Source organism: Lytechinus pictus, chromosome 2, assembly GCF_037042905.1.
Source record: "Lytechinus pictus isolate F3 Inbred chromosome 2, Lp3.0, whole genome shotgun sequence".
Classification (NCBI taxonomy): domain Eukaryota; kingdom Metazoa; phylum Echinodermata; class Echinoidea; order Temnopleuroida; family Toxopneustidae; genus Lytechinus; species Lytechinus pictus.
Window position 1 is genome coordinate 11,882,681 of NC_087246.1, and position 23,967 is coordinate 11,906,647.

The 23,967-nt window shown below is 34.4% G+C and overlaps 1 protein-coding gene across 1 annotated transcript; it reads right to left on the minus strand.

The window, feature by feature from the left end:
* Positions 1–603: 603 nt before the first annotated feature.
* LOC129254814 (amyloid protein-binding protein 2-like) lies at positions 604–20,464 on the minus strand. The gene is made up of 11 exons (XM_064109617.1): positions 20,290–20,464; positions 16,032–16,120; positions 15,329–15,477; positions 10,280–10,403; positions 8,805–9,131; positions 8,056–8,161; positions 7,383–7,507; positions 7,016–7,101; positions 6,406–6,596; positions 5,712–5,877; positions 604–4,548 (listed from the first exon to the last, which is right to left on the minus strand). The coding sequence occupies exons 1-11, from the start codon at positions 20,428–20,430 to the stop codon at positions 4,310–4,312; spliced, it is 1,743 nt and encodes a 580-aa protein (XP_063965687.1). The 5' UTR covers positions 20,431–20,464; the 3' UTR covers positions 604–4,309.
* Positions 20,465–23,967: the final 3,503 nt, after the last annotated feature.

Sequence of the window (23,967 nt, forward strand, 5' to 3'; positions counted from 1 at the left end):
GAACAATGCTTAAAGGGAAAGTTCACCCTGACGAAATGTTTGTTTAAAAAAAAAAAAGTAACATGTAATGGTGAATCCATCAAAGATTAAGAAAGTTATGCAAATTGTAAGTTTGGGATTTGTGACATGGATACGAACAGCTGCTCTTATTATTTTTTCTCGGGAAATTTCTCCTCTAAGTTATATTGCTGTCTCAGTCAAAGCTTTGTCAATCATTTCAATTCTATGTAACGGACATGAAATTTCAGACCATTTCAAAGCATCACACTTTAGAATTTCTAGTTATATAGAGAAAAGACTTGTGAGTACCAGATCAGATATTTCATGTCATTGAAATCATGTCCGTTACACCCATTCCATCAACTGTTCAATGAAATTTTGTTAAATTCATATTTTATATAAATTTGAATCTGATAAACTCAACAAGAACTATTTGAATACTGTAAATTCTAAAGTCTAATACTTTGAAACTGAAATGTCATGTCCATTGCATGAAATTGTCCATGAGTTTATCTAATTCGAACCTGAAAATTTGTCCCTTTTTTCTGTTTTCTCATACCTGTAAGTCATAGCTAGTCTGTGTATGACAAACACATCACACAAATATTCAGTTGTTCTTTACATATCCATGTATATTTGTTATATATATCACATGCTCTCCAACCTACAAGTATATAGCGCGCACAAGTCATCTGTTACTCTGTACAGGTTTAAAACTCAAGCTCACGCAACTTTTTGCAATGCTCTAAACAAGTTAACATATATATATTTATAGTGATATCTTATTTACAAATCTCATCTAGGTTTCAGCGAAAATAAAAAGAAAACATAATTGTGTACATCAATATATATTTAAGCAGATCATATGCTCACATATAAACTAAAATATATCAGAAGCTGCTATCTCTATAACAATGGCTAATGGTTCACTCTATTATACTCAATATTAATTATTTTACAGGAGACACCGACAGTCCCATGCTTTTTAATTCCTAACCATGTGTTTCTAGAAGTACAATGTTTAAACTGCCCTGTTGTGTCTGACTATAAAATGTCACCATGACCCCTACTACTATTAGATCTTAAGTAGTTTTAGTGGCGCTCAGATGCCTGTATGTACTTGGTAAAGTAATGTCTTTAATGTTGTGAAGACATTGCCACGTAGAGGCAGACAAATGTTATTGGGACTCAATGACCTCCAGCAGACCTAAAAGAGACTTTTCCCCCAATCCTAGACAAATTTGACCTCAAGGAGACATCACAAAAATATCTTTGACACCTGTTGGGAGATTAGTAGACATAGAAACATTTCCACAATCAGCATAGATACCACTAGGTCTCCAACTAGTCTCTTGTAGAGGGAGATAAGCCCTTGAGGCAGGCACAGAATGATAATTTGTTGAAGTCATATGGATTGTTTCCCAAGACTGAACATTTATATAATTAACAATACTCAATCAAAATCTGACCTGAAATGACACTTTTCAGTTGATAAATATAGATGAAGATGCAGAATGGATGATAACACCAATATAGTAGGAAATGGTTCATGGCTGCTTCTTATAATTCAATGCTTTGTAATGCTCAATTTCAATCTAGTTCATAGATCCTATTTCCAAAACAATAATTCATGAAACATTCAATATAAATAACACTGCCTCTATCACAAAGGGTTTGTTTTCGCATATTAATATACATCAAATTCAATGCAAACTTAACTTTATATTCAGCCATTGTTATCTACATTTTTTAATCTTTTCGATCATGAACAAAAAAGCAATGTTTTACTCAACTACAACCAATCTCCAAATATCATCAGTTTTCAGCATTCTGGTTTTTGAAAAATCAGGTATACAGTGAATATATCTATTGTATATAACTACCGGTATTATAAATGAAACAAGGACAGCATTTAATACAAGAATGCTACTTTGGGGAATAAAGAGGGAGAACTAGCATGACATAAAATACTGAATACATTGTGAGAGTTATTGAGTAGATTAGAATTGTAACTTTTATGGCTTGAGAGGAGTATTCTAGATATTTTCTTCTCATGAAGGATCTAAAATAAACACAATGAAGCTAATTTATGATCTCATTTTCAAGTATAAAAGAAAAGACTTCAGATCTACTGCATACTCATAAGTGAACATTCAGGTCTCACACTTTAGTCATGTTGAGTAAGTATAAAATCAATATATTATTGGAATGTAAATGATAGCCTAATGAAATAATGCCAAAATGTGGCAAAGTATTGTGTCCATGTCTGCCTATCATATATTAAATATACCTCTGTTAATCTGGTATGCATTAATTTGATGAGTCCAATATAAAAGCAATATTTTTATTATCTCCTATTATGACAGATCTAGAGAGGTTGGATGAGAAATAGCATTCATAAAAAAAAAGAATAGTCAATAATTGGAGGAGAGAGCGTTGGTATACTGCATATCAACAACCTTCAATTCCAAAATGCAAAATTGCACACATATTCATATATTCTAAGTCTCTTATTTTGTATTCTGAATTGCACTGATAACCATTGGGAACTGAAAAAAGTTATATCAATGATGGACAACCAATTAAGTATGCGTTTCATTTAACAAGAAATTTGTATTATACATGTGGAATAATGGCTATGAATTCAAATGGGATTATAAGGAATTTTGGAATAAATAAATGCTTTATCATGGACCTGTAAGATCTATCTGAGTACTATCCTGGAAAAGAATTCATTACGACCCCCAATCTTTAAGAAAGATATCCATCATTATTTTCAAGAAAGCCAAAGTTGAATGTTTGATCTCATGTTTCCCTATATGCATCACACAGCACCCGCTATACACTGTTGTTGACAGATGACCGTGTGTCCGAAGTCATCGCAGTATTCTTATGAAAGGAATGAATGTGGAGAAACAGAACACTTTTCAACCTTTCATACACACATCAAACACATTTTCATATACAGCGTCTATGCATGACATGAAGCACCAGCAGTGTCAATACACAGCAAGTACAGACTTTGTGTAACTAACATTACCTGAACTCTGAACATTATTCAATCTTTGATCTAAATAATGGTGTCTTTAAAATGAACCTGATCTAAAAAAGTTTCCACCAGTATCAGGGCAACTTTGCCATCTTATGGTAACTATAATGGGTCGATGCTCGACTGAATAAAACCAGGATTTCATGGAAGCTAGCACATATTGCATGTTATGATAGTGGTAACCTTTATACAACAGGGCCAAGATAGTTATTACAATTATCAAAGGTTCTCTTGATCTTGAAGACTATGACATAGAACTTCAGGAAGGTTTGAATTCTCCCAGATTATCAAAGATATCAATCCAGCATTGAAGTATGATCAATCTTGAAGAATGTACATACATGTATGGTGATAGCTATTAGGCTGCTGAAAGCTATAATGATATCCACAGTGCTGTTGAGGTATGGTGAACGGTAAATATCATTGTGTGAGAAATATTTAATTAAGATGGGAATGAATGACAAGACCGGATCCATGAAACCTTTTTAAAGGTCTCTCACCAATATTCATAAAACCAAATCGCAATGTGAAATATCAAGTATCTTCTCGGTGGGTGCAAGAACTCATTCTTTCTTTACTACATACTTTCAAAGGTATTTCAGGATACATGAATGTTCATTAACCCTAAAGAACTTAACAATGATTTCCTTTAAAAAAGACCTCTGTTCAAGAGTGGTCGCCTAAGCAAACATTCACACACCCGGTGGATGTTCCATAAAGTTACGAGAGACTAATCGAATGACTGGTGATCTTTTTCTTGTGGTAAACTATGTGCACAAGTTTCATTGGTGATGATTTAGCTCCAATAAGAAAGGATTGCCAGTCATTCATAAAGTTGCTCGTAACTTAAAAACAGCTTTATGAAACACCCACCTGGAGAAATATAACTAATCCTTCAGAATCTATCAAGGACCTAGGTGGCAAGTTACATCCAGCAACAAAACTTTAAAGTGATTATTCCACAAACTGCCTTATATAGCTTTGCAGGTGAAGCCTGTCCTAGTTTTGGCCAGGAAATGAAGATGCATGTTCAGTCCATGTAAAACATATGATCAGTGGCCTCTTTGCAGGAAGTCCTCTGCTGCTGTTGGCAAGTTATCCAAAAAATATCCACAGAGTAATCAATCTTCAAGAGAACCTGTAACTGACACTTGCCACTGATGAGTTCTGTCCTGTACAACAGATGCACACACAGTTGTTGGTCGTGCCATAAATTTTCATGAACTAAAGACAGTTGACAACATCCACAAGACTGGAGGTTTAATCAATTTTGAAGAACTTATCAATGATCTCCTTTGTAGTAAGTTCTGTCCTGCAGTTTGCAAGGTATTCCAGGATGTCCACAGGACTGCTGTTCCCGTCACGGATGTTGTTCCAATGGTTTAGTATATCCTGGAACTCAAACATGCGAGCATGGTTAGAGGTGCTGTAGTAGAGACTGATCAATCCTCTGTAGTCATACTCCAGACCACTGTAGCCTGAGCCAAACAGCTTTTTGCCTGGGGGAAACAAAAGATAATACACATAAATTAATATTAGGTAATATAGGTACCAAAACTCTTAGTAATAACATGTATAGTAAGTAGTGGAACATACACAAAAAGTCTGTAAATGATCTGAAAGACTTTTGTTGGTACTGTGCGTTTTAATTTCACTACCAAGTTTCTTGGATAACCCATAAAGCAAAAATTGATTTTATCAAGAAAAGATCCTACGGAGGCTATTCTTTACAATAAATGGCAGATGAGACCCTGGTCCTCTTAATACCCCAAAAAACCCAACAACTTTGATGCACTTTAACCAGTTTCTACTTATTCATTTCAAAAGTACCATTTCAGTATTTCTGACAGTAGCTTGTAAGATGTCATGGAGATCTGATGACAGTCTTACAGCACAAGACCAAGATAATTATGTTCAAAGCAGGTTCATTAAAGACAAGATTTAATGTTTTGAAAGCAATAATTAAAAATTCTGAAGTTTTCATTGAAATATGTTTGTCTATACAATGATAATTTTTTTTTAGGGGGGTGACTAAGTGTTCAACACTTAAAGGTCAAGTCCACCCCAGGAAGATGCTGACTTGAATAAATAGAGAAAAATCAAACTAGCATAGTGCAGAAAATTTCATCAAAATCGGATGCAAAATAAGAAAGTTATGACATTTTAAAGTTTCGCTTATTTTTCACAAAACGGTGATATGCACAACTAGGTGAGTCAGTCGATGATGTCCATCACTCACTATTTCCTTTGTTTTTATTGTTTGAATTATACAATATTTCATTTTTTACAAATTTGAAAATAAGGACCAACTTGACTGAACCATATAGTATTAAACAATGCTAATTCCACATGTTCCGGGAGGAATTAATCGTTGCATCACTTGACAATGAGGAGAAAATTACAATATTTCATATAATAAAATACAAAAGAAATAGTGAGTGGATGACGTCATAGTCTCCTCATTTGCATACCAGCCAGGATGTGCTTATAACTGTTTTGTGAAATTAAGCGAAACTTTAAAATGTCATAACTTTCTTATTTTACATCCGATTTTGATGAAATTTTCAGTGTTATGTTTGTTGGATTTTTCTCTTTTTATTCAAATTAAGTTTTTGTTGGGGTGGTCTTGTCCTTTAATAAGGAAAAAATTTCAAATACTGACCTATTTCAATTGATCTGAGGTAGAGTTTCTCAGCCTGGTGATATAGCTTCATATCATAGTTATACAGAGAGGCGAGATGACCCACAGACAGTGCAACCTCATAGTCTTCTTCACCCAGGAGTTTCTCTTTAATTTCTATTGCTCTAACGTGCATCTCCTCAGCCATCTAAATTAAGGTATTTCATAATATGTAAGATTATTTAAACTAATCCCAATCTCCAAAAGTTATTTCGACAAATTCCTTGTTCTCATCACTTACACATAAAAAAAAACACACACAGTAGGCTAATATGAAATAAATTATGCAATGATGTGCAATTTGGATAATAATGATAGTGCTTTCACTCCTTTCTCTAAACAATATAGGTGATATACTTTAGATCTTATCTTGGTTAAAACAATTTTGTTATCTTTTTAACCATTCCCATCCCTTCTATGGCTATGGAGTTTAAATGGCCACTCAATTAACTTTATGGGTGGCCTCAATTCAATCAATACATCCACTGGGACCTGTAATGTACAGTTTAGTTATTGATCAAAATGCACATTTTCACAATTGATTTTATTAATCACAATGAACAATAAATCTTAAAGATCAGTCCCTACTGATGCTTTGAGTTTCATCTTGAAATTTTTGGAGAAAATGATCGAGTAAGTAGATAAATATGAAGTCAGCTAAAAAAGAAGTTTATACCTTGAATTTCCTCATTGATTGGTAGAGCCTTCCAAGATTCCCATAATGCTTAGCAGTCTGGACATTGAATTCTCCGAAGGCCTGCTTGGCAAGATTGAGTGAAGATTGGTGGAGGTCATGGGCCTCTTGGAGAAGTTTGGTCTCAATGTCCTTGTCATGGGAGTCTATAGCTATCTCCTCAAGTATGAGTGCTGATGATAAAACAATGACATTGGATCATATCTGTGGGACTTTATAATATGCCATATAAGGTGACCGAATTCACTATCTTGAAGCAATTCATTCTTTCGCAGAATACTTTGTCATGACTTTATTTTCACAAACTCTTGCAGACACTGAAAGCCCACAGCACCTCATTTACCTCAGTTACTCACTGTCTTGTATCCATAATGGTGTACAGGATATATCAAGTTTTAATTGCACAACTAATCACAAACTGTTTGTCCTGTTTGCAATAGCTCCCATGTCATTATATACTTCATTCAAAAGATGGTATTGAATTCTCTTCTATAAGGACATATTGCAGGGTAAATAACGTTTTCCACTGTTAGAAATCTGTGCAAATTTCAGCTACTCATAATTAAATCACATAATAGATTTAACTACATACCTTTGACCCTTCTTGAGGATGCTAATAGGAGATGATTTTCAGGTAAGATTTGAGTGATGATACTGATGGCTTTCTCTGCATGCTCCCTGAAAAAAAATAACAATACAATATGACAAAATGCCCAATTTCCTCCGTCCACAACTAATAATTTCCTGGATTTTTTTCAATTTCATACCTACACCAGCATTCAAAAGGCTATTTTTTGTGTACACTATTACCTCAACAATGGTTTTAATTTGAGTTTTGTTTCAAGCCAATTTCTCAATATCACAATAAGAAACGATTATAATCATACACATTTACCCACTGCATAGTTAGCATCCATTCTAACGAAAAGTTATTAGGCGAATCAGTAATTTCTACTTACTTAGCGTCATCAAACTTGCCATAGCTGTATTGATGCACATAGGATGCATAGGCTAGATCTTCATGGGCTACTGCTACGTGGAGGTTCCTACCTCCAAATGCTGATAACCGTATATCCAAAGCTTGCTGAAAATAAAGTGAAAACAAAGGAAACTTTTATTAATAATCTGCTTTTACAAATCATCAATTTATAATATATTTACAATTATATCATTATTCTGGTGATTCATGAGAATTAGACATGTATTGTATGAACATTCTCCACTTCCTGGGAAATGTTAGATCTTCATTAGGTTTTTAAAGGAGGCAATTTACACTTTAAGGAGTGGTATATAAATCTAAATCTATCAACACAACACCACCTGTAGCAATCAAACCTTTTAATTCTGTTGACCTGTTTAATAGTCCACATGATAAAAAGCATGCATCATTCATAAACAAAGCCAATGGGTGAAATTTCAACCACCTTTTTTAGGAAAATAAATGAAAATTTCTTCTTTATCTGGAAAAATCTTTTATGGGGGATTCACTGACTAAATACTTTTTCATTGTTTGACTTTGTAAATTATATAAACATAAATGGTACCAATTTGAGAAATTTGGAAAGGATTCAGCCCAATCAAAAACATGTCAAGCTATTGTATGTCAAACAAACAACTGTGAATAAGACGTACCTGATACACTGCTGTCGATTGGCATATTGAGTCTACATTGAGCAAGTAAAAACCAAAGTCTAACAGAACATCTGAATACTTAGGATGCCTTACACCAAAATGTTCCCTGTACAGAATTGAAAAAAAGAAAGAAAACAGATCATTGACAGTCCCACAGCATATGTTATACACAAAGTTCGAAGTCTGAATATCACAAGATATTCATCATATGTAAACAGATGACTTTTTAAAGCCAAATTTGAAGTTATCAGAACAATATATTTTCAGATATAATGACCTCTATGACCTTTGACCTCATGACTCCAAAATCAAATTTAACATTGTTCTTTAAATATGCATACATGAACTAATTTTAAAGTTAGTCCCTCAAAACAATCCTTAATAGTGCTAGAACAAGATTTTTCACTGTATATATATACTGTTATCCTTGACCATTAACCATACAAATACTCCAAAACATGATCAATCTTCATATTTGGACAAAAATCAAAGATGATCGGTTCATGAGGTATTTTGAGAATGTAAACAAGACAGATGGATGGACAGAGAGACAACTAAAAAACATGTCACCTTTGGTGGGTAGAGGTTTAAAAATGATGGACATCCCATTTGTCTACTCACATTAATTCACTGTAACATAATGTATGTTTCACACATGGCTTATGAAACCATCATCCATTCCTCACATCCTTCTGCATTTTAGACCTTTAATCCATACTGCAATAGAAGAATCAAGTTGTTATAGTTACCTAACAAGACACACTGCATGTTTGATGAGCAAGTCTGCCTTCTTGAACTCTCTCTTGACAACACATGCCTTGGCTGCTTGACGAAGAATGTCTATAATACATCGGACAGGTAGGCGGGGTGAGATGGAACGTAGGGCTGCCTGACATGACCTGTACGCTTCATCGTAATGGCTCTTGGAAAATAGAAGTGAGCACATCTCACCATGAAGTGCAGCCTCGTTGACAGCCACACCCATCCCTTTGAGTTTCTCCAAGAGTTTCTGAGCGGAGTTGTAAGAGTCCTCAGCTTGGCTGTACTTGCAGTTAGCATTCCGGACATGTATTAATCTGAATATTGTAAAATGAACAAAATATATGTAAATATCTACATTGATTCTAGGAAACAAGGAAACAAATTGTTTCCCTTGAGAACTATACATTAAATTTTCAATAGCACAATCAATCTAAATGTGCAGGAAGATTAGTCAAACATTTATCTTTAAGATTTGGCATTATGCTGCCTGTACATTATACAATATACATTTTGGCATCTATATAGGGTGTTTTCTCATGTTATGACCAAAACGCTTACATAATATGAAATAACAAGAGTAATTCTGCTTTCCAAATAGTTAGAATATTTAATGGTGATATCAGAGAGAAAATAAATGGTCTACTGAGCAATGTTAAAGTTCTCAAAATTGAGGTAATATCGTTGTAATCTCAAGATTCCCCTTATCATTTTTGCATTAGCTTGTTTTTTTTCAAAAGACAATCATAAAACCCATTATTACCTAAACAAGGCATTTTAGCAGATGAATAAATATCATATTTCGCTCGCTACTTTCAATCCCAGACCAATGAGGTAACATTCCCATGTTGCCCTCTCGGGCTTTGCCCATAGGAATCCTGTACAAAAACAGAGGGCAATATTGGCCATATTTCTGCTAGTGCACTTGCGCAGTAGGAGCCAATTTTGATCGCTAATTTCAGTATCTGAGAATTCTGGCTGAAACCAGTTTATGAACCAACGCATTGTAGATAATGCACGGCGCGGCCATTGCATACACAAAGCCAAGCGCAAGATTTCTATGCGTTAAGTGTATGTGGGCGCCATGCATGATGCGCGATTGCAAGGTAACAATTTACGTCACAATTGCTTATTAAGTGTTACATCGCTAAGTTTGTGAATAACCTGAAATCAGAAGGAGTGATAAGCAAACAGGCATATAAATTGTTCCAAATAATAGCTTGAATTACATATTGTATAGCCTTACAGGTAATAATAGTAATATTGACTGGCTCTTCTTTCAGGAAACATCAAATTTGTTGCCCTTAAAAGAACCATATTGCCCTTGTCTAAAGACTCGGGCCAATATGATTCCCCTCAAGGCCAGTCAAAATTAATATAATAACGTCATTATATATAGCCAACCACTTAAACACATTAACCATATCTGTAGAAAAGAAATCAATAAAAAACAAATTGAACCAACCTTGTTGTGCATTCAAATGCCCGTATTAATCTCTGTTGGTCCGTCTCTGGTTTACATAACCTTAAGCATGCCTCATAGACCTTCTCTGCATTACAGAACCATCCTGCTTCTGATAGAAAACCACCTAAAAATCATCAAATAAAAAGATATATTCAATCATTACCTCATGAAATGTTGATTTGGGACCAAATTATAAACAAAACAGATGATATTGCTCTATCTATCATTACTAAAGTATCCCAGGGCTTAACACAAAATGTCATGATGCACTATACTTTTATCTATGGCATAAAGAGACAAGGCAGTATATGAAATGGTCAACATTGTGGCATCTCGCATCTAAGATTGTTAAAAGAATGCTATAGAAATCAATAAAATACTAGTAAAACATGATTCATTTAATGTGCAATACATTTCAAGATACATGTAGCATGTTCCAATGGAGTTTGAATGAAAGTTAAATAAATTCAGATTAAGAGATCTGTTGTAGATAAGAAGCCAAAGGAAAAAAAAAATTCTTATTCTGAAAGTAAGACTCGACATCAGCAGTGGCCCGGGGCAGCCCAAAACGAGAGTTGGGCCAACAAAATTCTGTAAAAGCCAACACTTGGTGGCCCGGTCGGGATATAAGTTTTGATGAATTGTAATGTTTACTATTGTTTTAGAGCCACCAAATTTGTTTTGCGGGCCACCAAGAATATAAAATTGATAATTTTGGTGGACCAATTGTGCCATTAAGAAAAAAAGTTAGTATGGAGCCTAGCTGAAAGGATACATGTATTTCTTCTCATCATAGTAAAAAGAAACACAATTACTGGATTGCATAAAAAAGAAAAGTGTCATTTGGAATAATTTATATGCCTTCCTACAAGGGAAAATATAAAGAATATTAAAAGATATTCAAAATAACTTTGTCATGGAGAACTAAACAGGGTGGACAAAATTAGTATTGATATAATCAATACACTTAATCCATCTAGTTATGACAATGAAAGATCGCATATGTCACGTATATAACTATCAGGGTGAAATTAGTTTGGGGCATTAAAGCTCATCAGGAAATTAAACAGGCTATAAGGAATTCATATTTTTATTGAATCAATGAAGTTTAATGAAAAGGGTCTCATATGATTCTTGAAAATACATGGAAAGTGGGCCCTTGTATAAACAAAATGTATGATGGGATTTGTAGCCAGATTAGAATTAAACTGGAAAATTATTATGCAAACTTACAATTACCAGCTCTTAACAAGCTCCAATAATTATTATTCATTAACATGCAGACTTTGCTCTGATATTAATATAATAAAGACAAAATGAATTGTTAAAATCATGTTATGTAATTATTAAAGATCAACAACACAATATTAACTTTTACTAATCAAATGATGTTGCTAATATTTCCATTTGAGAATGCTTTGGAAATGCTTGACTATAAAACTTAGCGTTGAAAAAACAACATGAAAATTAGTGCTATATTCCCCATATATAAAGGCATGAACCACAACATGCAAAATAAATAAACAATTAAAAAATATAATTAATGCCAGTGAAAATTGCAGTTTTGTGAAATTATCCATACAATACACTCATCTGCTAACACCATTATTATTTTTGACATTGCATTAATATCATGCACAGTACATATTGTCATTGTTTACTGCCTCAAAGCCCATTCTAACACATGGATTACAACCATCATTGCTGACTTCCAAGTGGTGTAACAATAGCAAGATTAGGGAGTATCGGGATCTGTTCATGACCCCTTGACCCCAAGGATCAAAATCTCTCCTACTTAGATGTTTACAAGCACACTCCCACTCAACATGACACTATGGCTATTCTTAAGATCTTAGTCAGACCTCTATGTTTTCAGAATTCAGTCAATCCATCTGAAAACATAAACCTAAAATTTGTAAGAAGCCTGGCAGTACCGGTACTCATACATATGTTGAAATCCCTGTCATATATACTACCTGATCATCTTCCTTGTTTTATTTTTCAAATTTTTTTTTTTTAATATTGTATATAACTACATGTTTTTGAATCATGTTATTTCTTTCTTTACATATTTTATGTACACCCTGCACATTACATCAGGGTACAAATTACTCTTTTCATTTTCTTATTTCTAAGTGAGGTTATTTTTCTACTTTAATTTTTTTTCCTCTAGAAAAAAAAAAAATTTCAGGGCAGCCAATAATGTATATGAATCGTGTGATATTTCCAAAACGAAAAAAGATAACGCAGCAAAATTTTATGACTTTTTTCTTTGAAGTCTCGCATAACTTTTGAGACCAAATTCACGACATAGGAGTATAGCATTGCTAAGCAATGTGACTTTTTATGAGACGATGTCATGCCGAAAATGGCTCATTTTTATACTTTGTGTACAAAGTCTATGAGAGATGAAATTCATAAAAGGGTGATTATTTTCCATAGTAATTGGTCAGCTTAATTAATTTAGGGTTTAATCACTGAACAGATTGTTAAATGGTCTGTAATTTCCATTGAAAATAAACAATAAACAAGTGGAACGCCTCTGGCAGTCTCGCCTGCATTACGCAATTTAATATAGCAGCAGTGCTAACTTTGAAAACTACTATAAAATAATCATTCACAAAAACACCATTCATATAATGACATAATACCACGTTCATTGACCATAAATGACATTTGAACGGTGACTTAAGACTTGTCAACTACACCCATGTCCACATTTCATTCACTCTATCTATGAACTTTCATGAAGTTATGATGGCAATTCAACAATTACCCCAACATGGCCCAAGTTTATTGACCTTAACTGACCTTTGACCTTGGTTTTGTGACCTGAAACTCACAGGGGATGTTCAGTGATACTTGATTACTCTTATATCCCAAGTTTTATGAACTAGATCCATAAACTTTCAGAGTTAGAATGGTAATTCAACAAATACCTCCAACACAGCCAAAGTTCATTGACCTTTAATGACCTTTGACCATGGTCATGTGACCTGAAACTCGTACAGGATGTTCAGTGATACTTGATTACTCTTATGTCCAAGTTTTATGAACTAGATCCGTAAACTTTCAGAGTTAGGATGGTAATTTAACAAATACCCCCAACACGGCCAAAGTTCATTGACCTTAAATGACCATTGACCATAGTCATGTGGCCTAAAACTCGCACAGGATATTCAGTGGTACTTGACTAACCTAATGTCCAAGTTTCATGAACTAGATCCATAAATTTTCTAAGTTATGATGGTAATTCAACAAATACCCCCAACTTGGCCAAAGTTCATTGACCCTAAATGACCTTTGACCTTGGTCATGTGACCTGAAACTCAGGCAGGATGTTCACTAATACTTGATTAACCTTATGTCCAAGTTTCATGAACTAGATCCATAAATTTTCAAAGTTATGATAGTAATTCAACAAATACCCCCAACTTGACCAAAGTTCATTGACCCTAAATGACCTTTGACCTTGGTCACGTGACCTGAAACTCGAGCAGGATGTTCACTAATACTTGATTGACCTTATGCCCAAGTTTCATGAACTAGGTCCATATACTTTCTAAGTTATTATGTCATTTCAAAAACTTAACCTTCGGTTAAGATTTTGAAAATAATTCTCCCAACATGGTCAAAGCTCATTGACCCTAAATGACCTTTGACCATGGTCATGTGACCTGAAACTCAGGCAGGATGTTCAGTAATACTTGATTAACCTTATGTCCAAGTTTCATGAACTAGGTCTATATACTTTCTAGGTTATGATGTCATTTCAAAAACTTAACCTTAGGTTAAGATTTGATGTTGACGCCGCCGCCGTTGCCGTCGCCGTCGGAAAAGCGGCGCCTATAGTCTCGCTCTGCTATGCAGGCGAGACAAAAACAAAAGGGGAAAAAAAATACATAAAAAATTCAAAAAAACAAAGAAATACAAAAGGAAAAAATTCACTTTTGCAATTTTTCTTTGTGGAAACCTTTAAATTAGATTAAAAAGATAACAAATGGAAAAAAGAAGAAGAAAATTTGAAGTGAAATTGGGTGTTAAATATGCAAATATTGTTTTTCATGAATAAATTTGCATATTTTATTCATAATAAATAAAAAATGATCATTTTCAGATTTTTTTTGTACTGGCTTCTAGTTTATGTGGAAAAGAATGTGCTAGCCAAATTTCGGCCCGATCGCGCGAACGGCAGCCGAGATCAGAAGGGGGGCCATCATACCCCCCTCCCGTCCTCAATACATCTCAAATAGCCCAGTCCTTTTAGGGTTAAGACAGCAAATGATATTTCATTCATAAAGCATATCAAGTGAATGTAATCTACCAACTTGATTAACTCACATTCAATGCAATGATTTATGAATTGGCAAACAGATGTTCCCGAGCAAAGCACTGTCATTCTATACTGAACAGATTGCGAGATGTATTAGATTTCAGTTATGACAATCTGTGACTAAACATTATTCCAATACCACACTTTTGTAAGCTGATATCTCAAAATATTTACCAGCACATTGAGCCATGTTCTAATACATTTGATGACTGATAAAATATTATAAATAACTGCACAGTCACAGTTAGGTGAGGTGTAACAGATTGGATTATGTAGTTCTCCATAGAGATTTCTGTTATTCAAAATCTCAAAGAACTAGAAGCTGAAAATGCTCAACCCTTGGATATTGTAAGCATATACTGAGAACTTCTTTTTAAATCCTGCTCCTCCAAACAAATTACAATGGTATTAACCAAGCAAGCCTCATTGTCATGGGAGCTGGGTGGGAGATCGCAAACATTATAAAACAAAGTAATAGGGATAAACATACATGTAAAGTAACATGTTTTTCAATGTTCAGAAGAAACAGAGTAACAGAGCTTATAAGAAGTGATATAGCTTACAAACTGTGTTATATACAGAGAATAAAATTGAAAGGAATTGTTCTATGAGAAAGGTTATTTCTTTACATTTTAAGGGCCAATTGCCCATTGCCAAAATTACAGTTTGACTCCCCTGTAAGGATTACAGTAGTAGGATATAATAAGTGCGCTTACCTAATGAAAACCCCAGCTGAACCGTCCGACTAACCCTGTCTCGGTTTTGTTCCTCTATTGATGCATGGGTAGCGTAGGAGTCTGCTAGGACAGTAGCCACCTTGACACCATGGTCCATCAATGCTTGGAAACAGTGGTGAAGAAAGTGTCTGAAAGTAACATACAAAGTGAGAATACATTGGAATACCAGATGATTTCACTCACCAGACCTGATTATGAACAGTCACATTTTATGAAACACAAAAATTTCTGTCATTCTAAACAATATGAAGTATTGTAGGACATAAGTTATGTTTAGCTTGGGCTTTGTCAAATGTCAATGTTTAAAGGATTCAGATTCAAGCAAGCATCTGTGAGAAGCAATTGGTCTAATTCTGAAATGAGAACATCCAAGATGGCTTTCAATAAAAACAAAAACTTAAGTGAAAATTCATCACATAATATGCAAATAATGCATGTTCATGAGTGTGTTATGGTGGTGTAACATACTAACAGGTATGGGACAAGAACCGAGGCAATTTTCCAATATCTAGCCTCTTATGATCAGCATGGATATCACCTCAAACTTCAAATTTTACTTTTGCTTACAATTTTAAGCCCCTTGCCCCCCCTCCCCTCCCTCTCTCTTTCTCTCTCTCTGATACACCACCATGGAAGTGATATGTATTTAATTTTCAACTGTATATTTCATCTTTGTCCTCACCTTTTGTCATTTACTCGTAGGACCTTTGCAAAGATGTCCAGTTCACAGAATTCCATCCCAAGCTGGCATAGTCTCCCTTGTTTGTACAACTAAAAATAATGACAAGTTAAAATACAATTGTTACAAACATGTGCAAGGAAAAACATTCAGAATATGCTATTGTAAACTCCACATACCGGTATATCTTTCTTCTGATGAATGTTCATTATTTTTACAACAGCTGATGCATATACAGCATATCACAGGCTTGTCATTGAGACTATGTGAAAGATTTTCCATCCATTAATATCTCTTCTGTGTGTTATGACATTTTAACTAATAATTAGAAATTCCCCATTTCAAATATGGTTTAACTGATCTTTTTTATACTTTTATATAAGGCTGAATAATTATCATACCAGTGCAGTACCTGCAAGCTGCATGCATCCATACAGCAACACATGCACTGCAGCTGACTGCACTGTACACTGCATCAACTAGCACAACTCTGGGTGGATCAGAAGTATGACCAGCGGGTTCCCATATTTCCACTTTGCAACAAAGTTGTAGTGGTCTAATTTTTCAATCACTTATATAACATTTTAAATTGATTATTCCTTTGCAATTTTCTTTTTTTTTACTTTCAACATTCTGTTTTTATTTTCCTTTCACACAAACTATTTCATTACCAATATTGTATTCTCCTTTAAAGCTAGTGGAAGTACATTTCACAAAATTTGTCAAATACTTTTCTTTTTTATTCCTTCTTTCTTTTATTTTCTTCTTTCTTCTTCCTCCTTTCAACATATAAATTTTACATTTTCTTTCTCATTCTTTTCTTTCCTTGGTTTATTCAACTCCCTTCCCTTACCCCATTCATCAACACTTTTTTTTCTCAGAGTAAATGTGACGTCCCCCGTCCAATAGCCTCAAGCTCCTGAAACTGGTTACCACAAGGGTAACATGATATTTGCTCCTGCGACAATTGCTCCTGTCTTACAGGTAATATCTCAGAGGACATAGGTTTAGAGTTAGGTTTGTAATAAAGTTTTTGGTTCAGAATAATGTAAAGATAAGGATTAGGGTTTATTTAATTTTGGAGGTTAGGATATAGGTTTTGATTAACATGCAAGTTTTCCATAGGAACAATTTTCACCGGAGCAAATGTCATTGAACCAAGACAAGCAGGGGTAACGGTTTGAAATTATGACTTTAATATTGAGAATAAGACAAAAATTTGCAATCAGAGATTGTAGAGTAAAGTACCGGTACCCAACAATTGGATGATTCCAAATATTGGACGAAAATTATTCCAACTCTGTCCCCACAGCTGAAAAGTCCTGCACACTGGCCTGCCCACACATGAGGATGACTTGGATGCATGTCATGCCTGAACTTACCTTCTATTGCACTCCACACACAGCAGAGGCAAGTTGCCAGTGAAAAAATATAGGCCTACATATTTCTGTCAAAATCCATGATTGTGATATCTGAAATTCCAAATGGGTCTAGTCAACTTTTTTACTCCAAAAGATTGATGACCCCTAAAAAATTTGGCAGCTGATATGATTTGATATAATATATGGAACATTTATGTAGTGCTTAATATAATGTTTCTAAGCACTGCATACCATTACCCCGGCTTTGGCACGGCTATCCTGATCAGATGCTCCAGCATTCAAGGAATTTATTCCTACCGGATACCCATTACTACACCTGGATGGAGAGTGGCAAATGTTGATTAATGCCTTGCCAAAAAAACACCTCTACATAATTATTTGTATTTGCCAATTCCTATACCAAATTTATTGATAATGGCAAGCAAAATCAGCAGTTCAGCCATTCCATTGTGACTCGCGTGATATTTACACAAAATTTTAACTTCTTAATGTTAATTACTTGAAAATCGTATATTGCGGACTTTTTTCCCCATTTATTTCAATCAAAGTATTGATAATACACATTGTCCAACAAAATTTTTTAATTTACAGTCGTTTTTGTAGGAGATATTTCAATTTGTTTGTTGTGACTCGTGTGACGCGACACTATTGAAGAATCCTGAACCTATAGGCCTGTATTCTGAAGTCGGGTTTAACTTAAACTCAGGTTTAAAGTTGTGGTTTAAGTATGGGAAACCAAAAGTATCAAAATTTGTTATTAAGTTGTATGTTTCTTATGTTTACTTTGCTCTTTCCTGATTCATCGATGGTGAAGACAATAATCTTTTTATACTTCCTAGACAATTATGAATGATTTGAGAGCCAAATGAGCTGAAATATGATATATTTACTGTTAGTGATTTATGTAAAAATTGGCTATCCATACTTAAACCACAACTTTAAACCTGAGTTTAAGTTAAACCCGACTTCAGAATACGGGCCACTGTGTTTGTCTGTAATTTCCTAAAAAGATACACACCAGATTTTGATAAAATTTTCTGGAGAGTATTTTGAAACATCTGGAAATATCATGTTAACAATTCAGTAACGCCTGACTTTTTGTTCTCAATCGATTGCCATTTGGAAATGTGACTAGCGTGACAAGTGTCATTTTAAACTAAATTATCATGATTTTATACAGTAAAATGAGCCAAATTTCATTCAAACAGAACATTTATGGTCATTTGCAGCCCATGTATCTATAAAACAAAGGAATTTTAAAGTCAAGCACTGATACATTTAAATATTGATTGTAAATAATTATTATTGTAATGATAATTATTTACAATCAATATTTAAATGTTATTATTTAATGAAAAAAAAATTTTAATCTATTAATTTTTCTTCAAAACGGCACTTCGTGATACAGCTCATCGAATCTACTACGTACGTGTACGTCATATCGAAGCGGGTTCAAGCCTATTATATTGCAGTGTTTACAATATGGATACATGACATCGGTCTGGTAAGAAACCTAATTTTTCTAATTTTTTGGGGAAACTATCATACCTTTATACGCATTAGGTGTATACGGTAAATAAAAAATTAAAGGTATGCAATTTAATAAAATTTTGGTCTATAACTATAAGAAAAATACAGTCAATAGGACAACTAGTTCTAATGTTAAATTAGACTATGTTTCGAGTTTTTAAAAAATTTTAATTTTTTAAATTTCTCCTCGTACACAGACGGCTCGCTATCGTGCAGCCACCATTAGGGGACTTACAATGCAAAATCCCCCGACGGGGCTCATCGATTTTTGTCTTTATTTCATAAAAATATTGAAAAAGAATTGTACCAAAATAGAGATTTTGTTCCGTTTTGGCCTGAAATGCACCAAAACGGGGGAAAATAAACTTAAAAGGGCAAAAAACAGTGACGTATTTCGGCTGTCGCGCAACTTCACTTCCAAGTTTGGATAAAACGGTAAGAGTTCCATATGCACCCCCCACTTAAATTGAAAATAAAAACATGGAGAAGGTTCAGAATAATATATCTAGCCCTAATATCGAACATATATGATGGGGAAGTGGAAATACATACCAAAATATGGCTTTATTCCGTCAAATTTCGAGCGAGATCTTGTGCGTGTAATTGTCCATAGACATCGGTTTATTTAGTCAGTAAAGGGTCTGCGAGTCAAGACTAGTCGAACTATCGGCTGATAATCGTAAAAATACCCATTCCGGTATCAGCGCTTCTCGCTAGCATAGCGGGAAAGGTCTTGACTGCAGATCAAACGAGGTGAGTTCGAGTCCCAACTAAGGTAAGCAACAGTAAAAAAAATGATAGAAAAATCTTAAATGAACGAACCGGAAGTCTCAACAATCTTTCGTTATTTTTTGTGGGGGGTGCATATGGAACTCTTTCCCCAAACTTAAGTACATAAACATATGGCCATTGAGTCCCCTGTACAGATCGCGCTAGAACTTCGGTCTCTGTATTTGGTGAGCGGAGCCAACGGATCGAGTTCAGCGGAACAACCAACATAACAGAGACCAAAGCTTTTGGTCTAATGTTAAATATGAAGGGAATTCCCTTCTAGTGTATTATCTTCTCCACAGTCCCATAGGTTGTCTTGTTTAGGCTCCATGATCAAATGACAATATCAAAATCATTAAAAAAATATGATCACGGAGTCCTCTCTAGGGCTAGGCTAAATCAGCTGCAATACCTGCAGTGTGCAGAGCTAATTAGAGAATAGAGGACTCTCACAGTCACACTCACACAGTACGGTATCTCACTCTAGTCTCAGTGACTTCAGTCAAAATCTCATCGATCATCTTAACAGCTGCGAAATAAACATATTTCGTGCCCAAATTTCATTCATGAAAACTTACTTTGTAATAAATGTCGAACTGTATATTCTCAGGCAAAGGTCGAAGTTCTTTTCTGTGTCTTGAATAAGTAGAAACAACAGCAGAAATAGCGGCATTGTAAAGGGTTTCAGGGACCCACTGCAGGTCACTGGCAACCGCCATGTTTACTTCTAGTTTTCTGTAAATTTGGCATTTAATAACTAGACTCTTACAAAGGCAAGGGATATTTTTATCGTTCGGCATTCTCGTTTCTACATTTTTTACAAGTTAATTGTATACTTGATACATTTCATAATATGCACTTCATTGTTATATTGACACATATTTTAGCTTTGGCTTATATTTTGTTGTTATATCGTGAACTTTACGAATAATTGAATAAATTTAGTAAACTGAATTGAAACTAATTATTTAGATGCGGGCGAAAAAGTTTACGTTTGGACATTGGACAAGAGACTTCGGGAGAGACTTGATCCCGAAAAGCAACATATTATTAGTTTCAAGCTTTTGTACATTCTTTTCTATACTCTGTTTGGTATAACTACATTATTTTGCGATGTCCTTGCTCACGACCCTGAACAGTAGACATTGGCCTCCAAATGGAGTTCAATGCAGATCATATTCCTTGAGTGGATGCACCTATCTCTACTCGAATCTTGACGGATTCTTATTTTTATCAATATGACGTTTGGTTTTGATTGCAAAGTTATTGAATATCATAATTTACATTAATTGAAATGTCAAACCTTTCAATTATGTTTCTATTTTCACTTTGTACATCTGATCATCAAGCCTCAAAAAGTATATTGTCGAGGAGACACAGATCTTTAGGCCTTATTTTTCGAACTTTATAAGAGAGAATCTGAAATCTGATGTTTGTTTTTGTTGTCAGAGTTGTGCATTCGCGATGCCTGAACATGCATGTACACCTAACCACCCCTAAAAACACTCATAACTATGATTATATAGGCATATATATATATATATGTATGTATGTATATATATATAAAATAAATATAATAAATAAATAAAAAATAAGTATATATATATATATACTTATTTATTTATTTATGTGAAAAATTATACATGTACAACAGCTATGACAGCTCCTGTATTTACATATGTTGTGAAAGAAATGAATGAAGAAAACCATGTTCTACCATTGTTCTCTTCATTCATTTCTTTCACAATAACAAATAAAAGGCTTGTGATGACATTCTGTGTTCCCAGAGCAGAAGTGGAGCGGGTTGGAATATGGGTAGCCAATGAGACAATGGGGCTGAGGGGGGGGGGGGGCTTTCATGAAAGAGTGTGTTGAATAGTTTTGTGAACCAATTATTTCTATGCCTTGTATTAAATATCAAATAATAATTTTATGAATTTGATTAATTATGGTATCCAAATTTATTTAAAAAAAAACAAAATAAAGCAAGCTCTTCTCTTTTTCTCCTATAGACTATTATCTGACATAAATTTATATTAATATAAACTTAATTTGTTTGTGAAAAAAAAAGGAAGTTATTGTTCTGACAGGCAGCCTGTCAAAAGTGGATTCATTCAATGGATTAACTAAAATGCAAGCATTAATTAATCTAGAAAAACGGAACAGTAATTTATTCTTATGTCACATCCCTTGATAGGAGTATCATAATAAAGCATAGATATAGGACTTTTACAAATGATTTTCCCATCAAGGAATGTGGCTGATTTATTGTGCTGTAAAACCTGGAAAATCATTATTCTAATGGAAAGTGTTTAAAGGGTAGGAAGATATGTCAATCTCATGAGACCTGTTTAGCATCTGCTAGCAATAAAAAAAAGGGCTAGAAGTAAAAGTATTTTTTAACATTAGGTGCATGACATCTATCACAAGTGAGAGGATTAAGAAGTTGAACACAGTAGAATAATGGAACCAACTTCAGAGTTTAAAAGTAGTAAAGGTATTCAAAATAATGTTTTAGTTTCATTGTTCAGTCAACTATTGACTTTATCACCAGGTAAACAAAGTACATTGTTCAACTAGTTTATATAATGCATGGTATTTTGTAGCAAAGGAGGCAGTTGCCCCCCTCTCCCCCCACACACACACAAAAAAAATCGAAAATTTCCTCTTTTTTTCTTAATATTTTTACAAAATTCACAGACAGTGTGCAGGATTTTTTTATTTTTTTATTTAGAAATTGCAAAAATGCCCCCAAAACATGCTTGTTTGCTTTGCTCCCTTTCATTCAAGTTCTTTGAAATTTTGTATGCATTTTGTCCCCCTGGAAAAAAATCTGCATACGGCCATGATAGAATTTTATGTATATAATGACTGCCATACAGATGGGGGGCAGGGGCCTGGGGCAGTTGTCCCCCAAAACAAAAGGTAATGAATGGGAAGGGTTATGAATGGGAAAAGGGTATAAGATTAGCAACATAATTTCTAATTGATGCACATGTGTACAGACCATCTTACTTCATTCATCATGGCTTTAACAGGTGAAGTTGCCAACAAAGGTTCCAAGAAAGCAGTTGATGCCCCCCCCCCCCCCCCAGCCCAGCAGTGGTGGGAAAAGGCACAGATGAACTTTCTTGTATTTTCTATCATAATCTTTTACAAATTAGATTTTGATTTTAAGATGGTAAATATATTGGCTTGCTCACCACACTTGCTCACAATTATGAATTTCATATGCCATGTTCACCCCCTCCAACCTATTCACTCATCATACCACCATTATGTAATAATACAAGATGTATACAAAACTTGATCACCAAAGGATGTGATCCCTAACAACATGTGCTACACCTGTGTGATGATAGATTTTAAAAAAATGAACATGTACTTTGATTGGTCATATTTATGCCCTGTTGAAAATATTTCCCAAAGGTTTCTTGATTAATTTATTGTCCTATGCAAATGTTACCCAATAAAACATGCTCCTAAGAAAATCATGGAATTATTGGTTGCAAAAAGAGATAAGGGGGGGGGGGGGAGATGCCCTAAATGCATTTCATAACTAAAAACACGTAATGGCAGATCATAGCCAGGTTAGATACAATACCATTTCATGGACCAAAGTGTACAGCGCCACCTCATGCTCAACTCAGAAATAGTCCATGAATACATTAATGATCCAATAACTGGGCAGGGGTGGGGGCAATTATACCTGTACCCCCAAGGCAATTAAGTTGGTACCATTATTGCTATACCCGTCCTGGTTGAAATTGAAAAGCACCAATTTGAAACAATACAAACACATACAGCACATAAACAAAACTGAGGTTTATTGATGCTTATAATATCTTTGTAAAGTTTAGTCCCTTCTTTCACCCATTTTTTGATCACATGATACATACTTCAAGCCAGGATATGTTGAAGTGGGACAAGACAACCTAAAGGTGATGTCATATTTTGCACAATTGGATTACAGGGGACTTCTCATGTTTCTACTCTTCTCCTTCCTTTTCTCCCTCTTTTTTTTCTCCTTGGTTTTTCCCCTTTTTTCTCACTACTTGAAAAAAAATCCTGTGGCACTACCCGGACTTCATGCATGAGTCAGTAAAAACAGTTTGAAGACAGGATACAAACCATTATTCGGCAGAGAATATCTGAATTAAAAAAAAAAGCAGGTAAAAGTTTTATATATGCTCCTTCAATATGATACCTCTGTCAATCAAATAAAATGACCAAGGAATAACAAAATTCTGTTTCTT

Coding starts and splice junctions, on each gene's coding strand:
- LOC129254814 (XM_064109617.1), bottom strand. CDS start 20,430: ATGGCGGTTGCCAGTGACCTGCAGTGGGTCCCTGAAACCCTTTACAAT. Junction 7,102..7,382: donor GGCAAGTTTGATGACGCTAA/GTAAGTAGAAAT, acceptor ATTTTTTTTCAG/GGAGCATGCAGAGAAAGCCA. Junction 6,597..7,015: donor ATCCTCAAGAAGGGTCAAAG/GTATGTAGTTAA, acceptor TTTTATCATCAG/CACTCATACTTGAGGAGATA.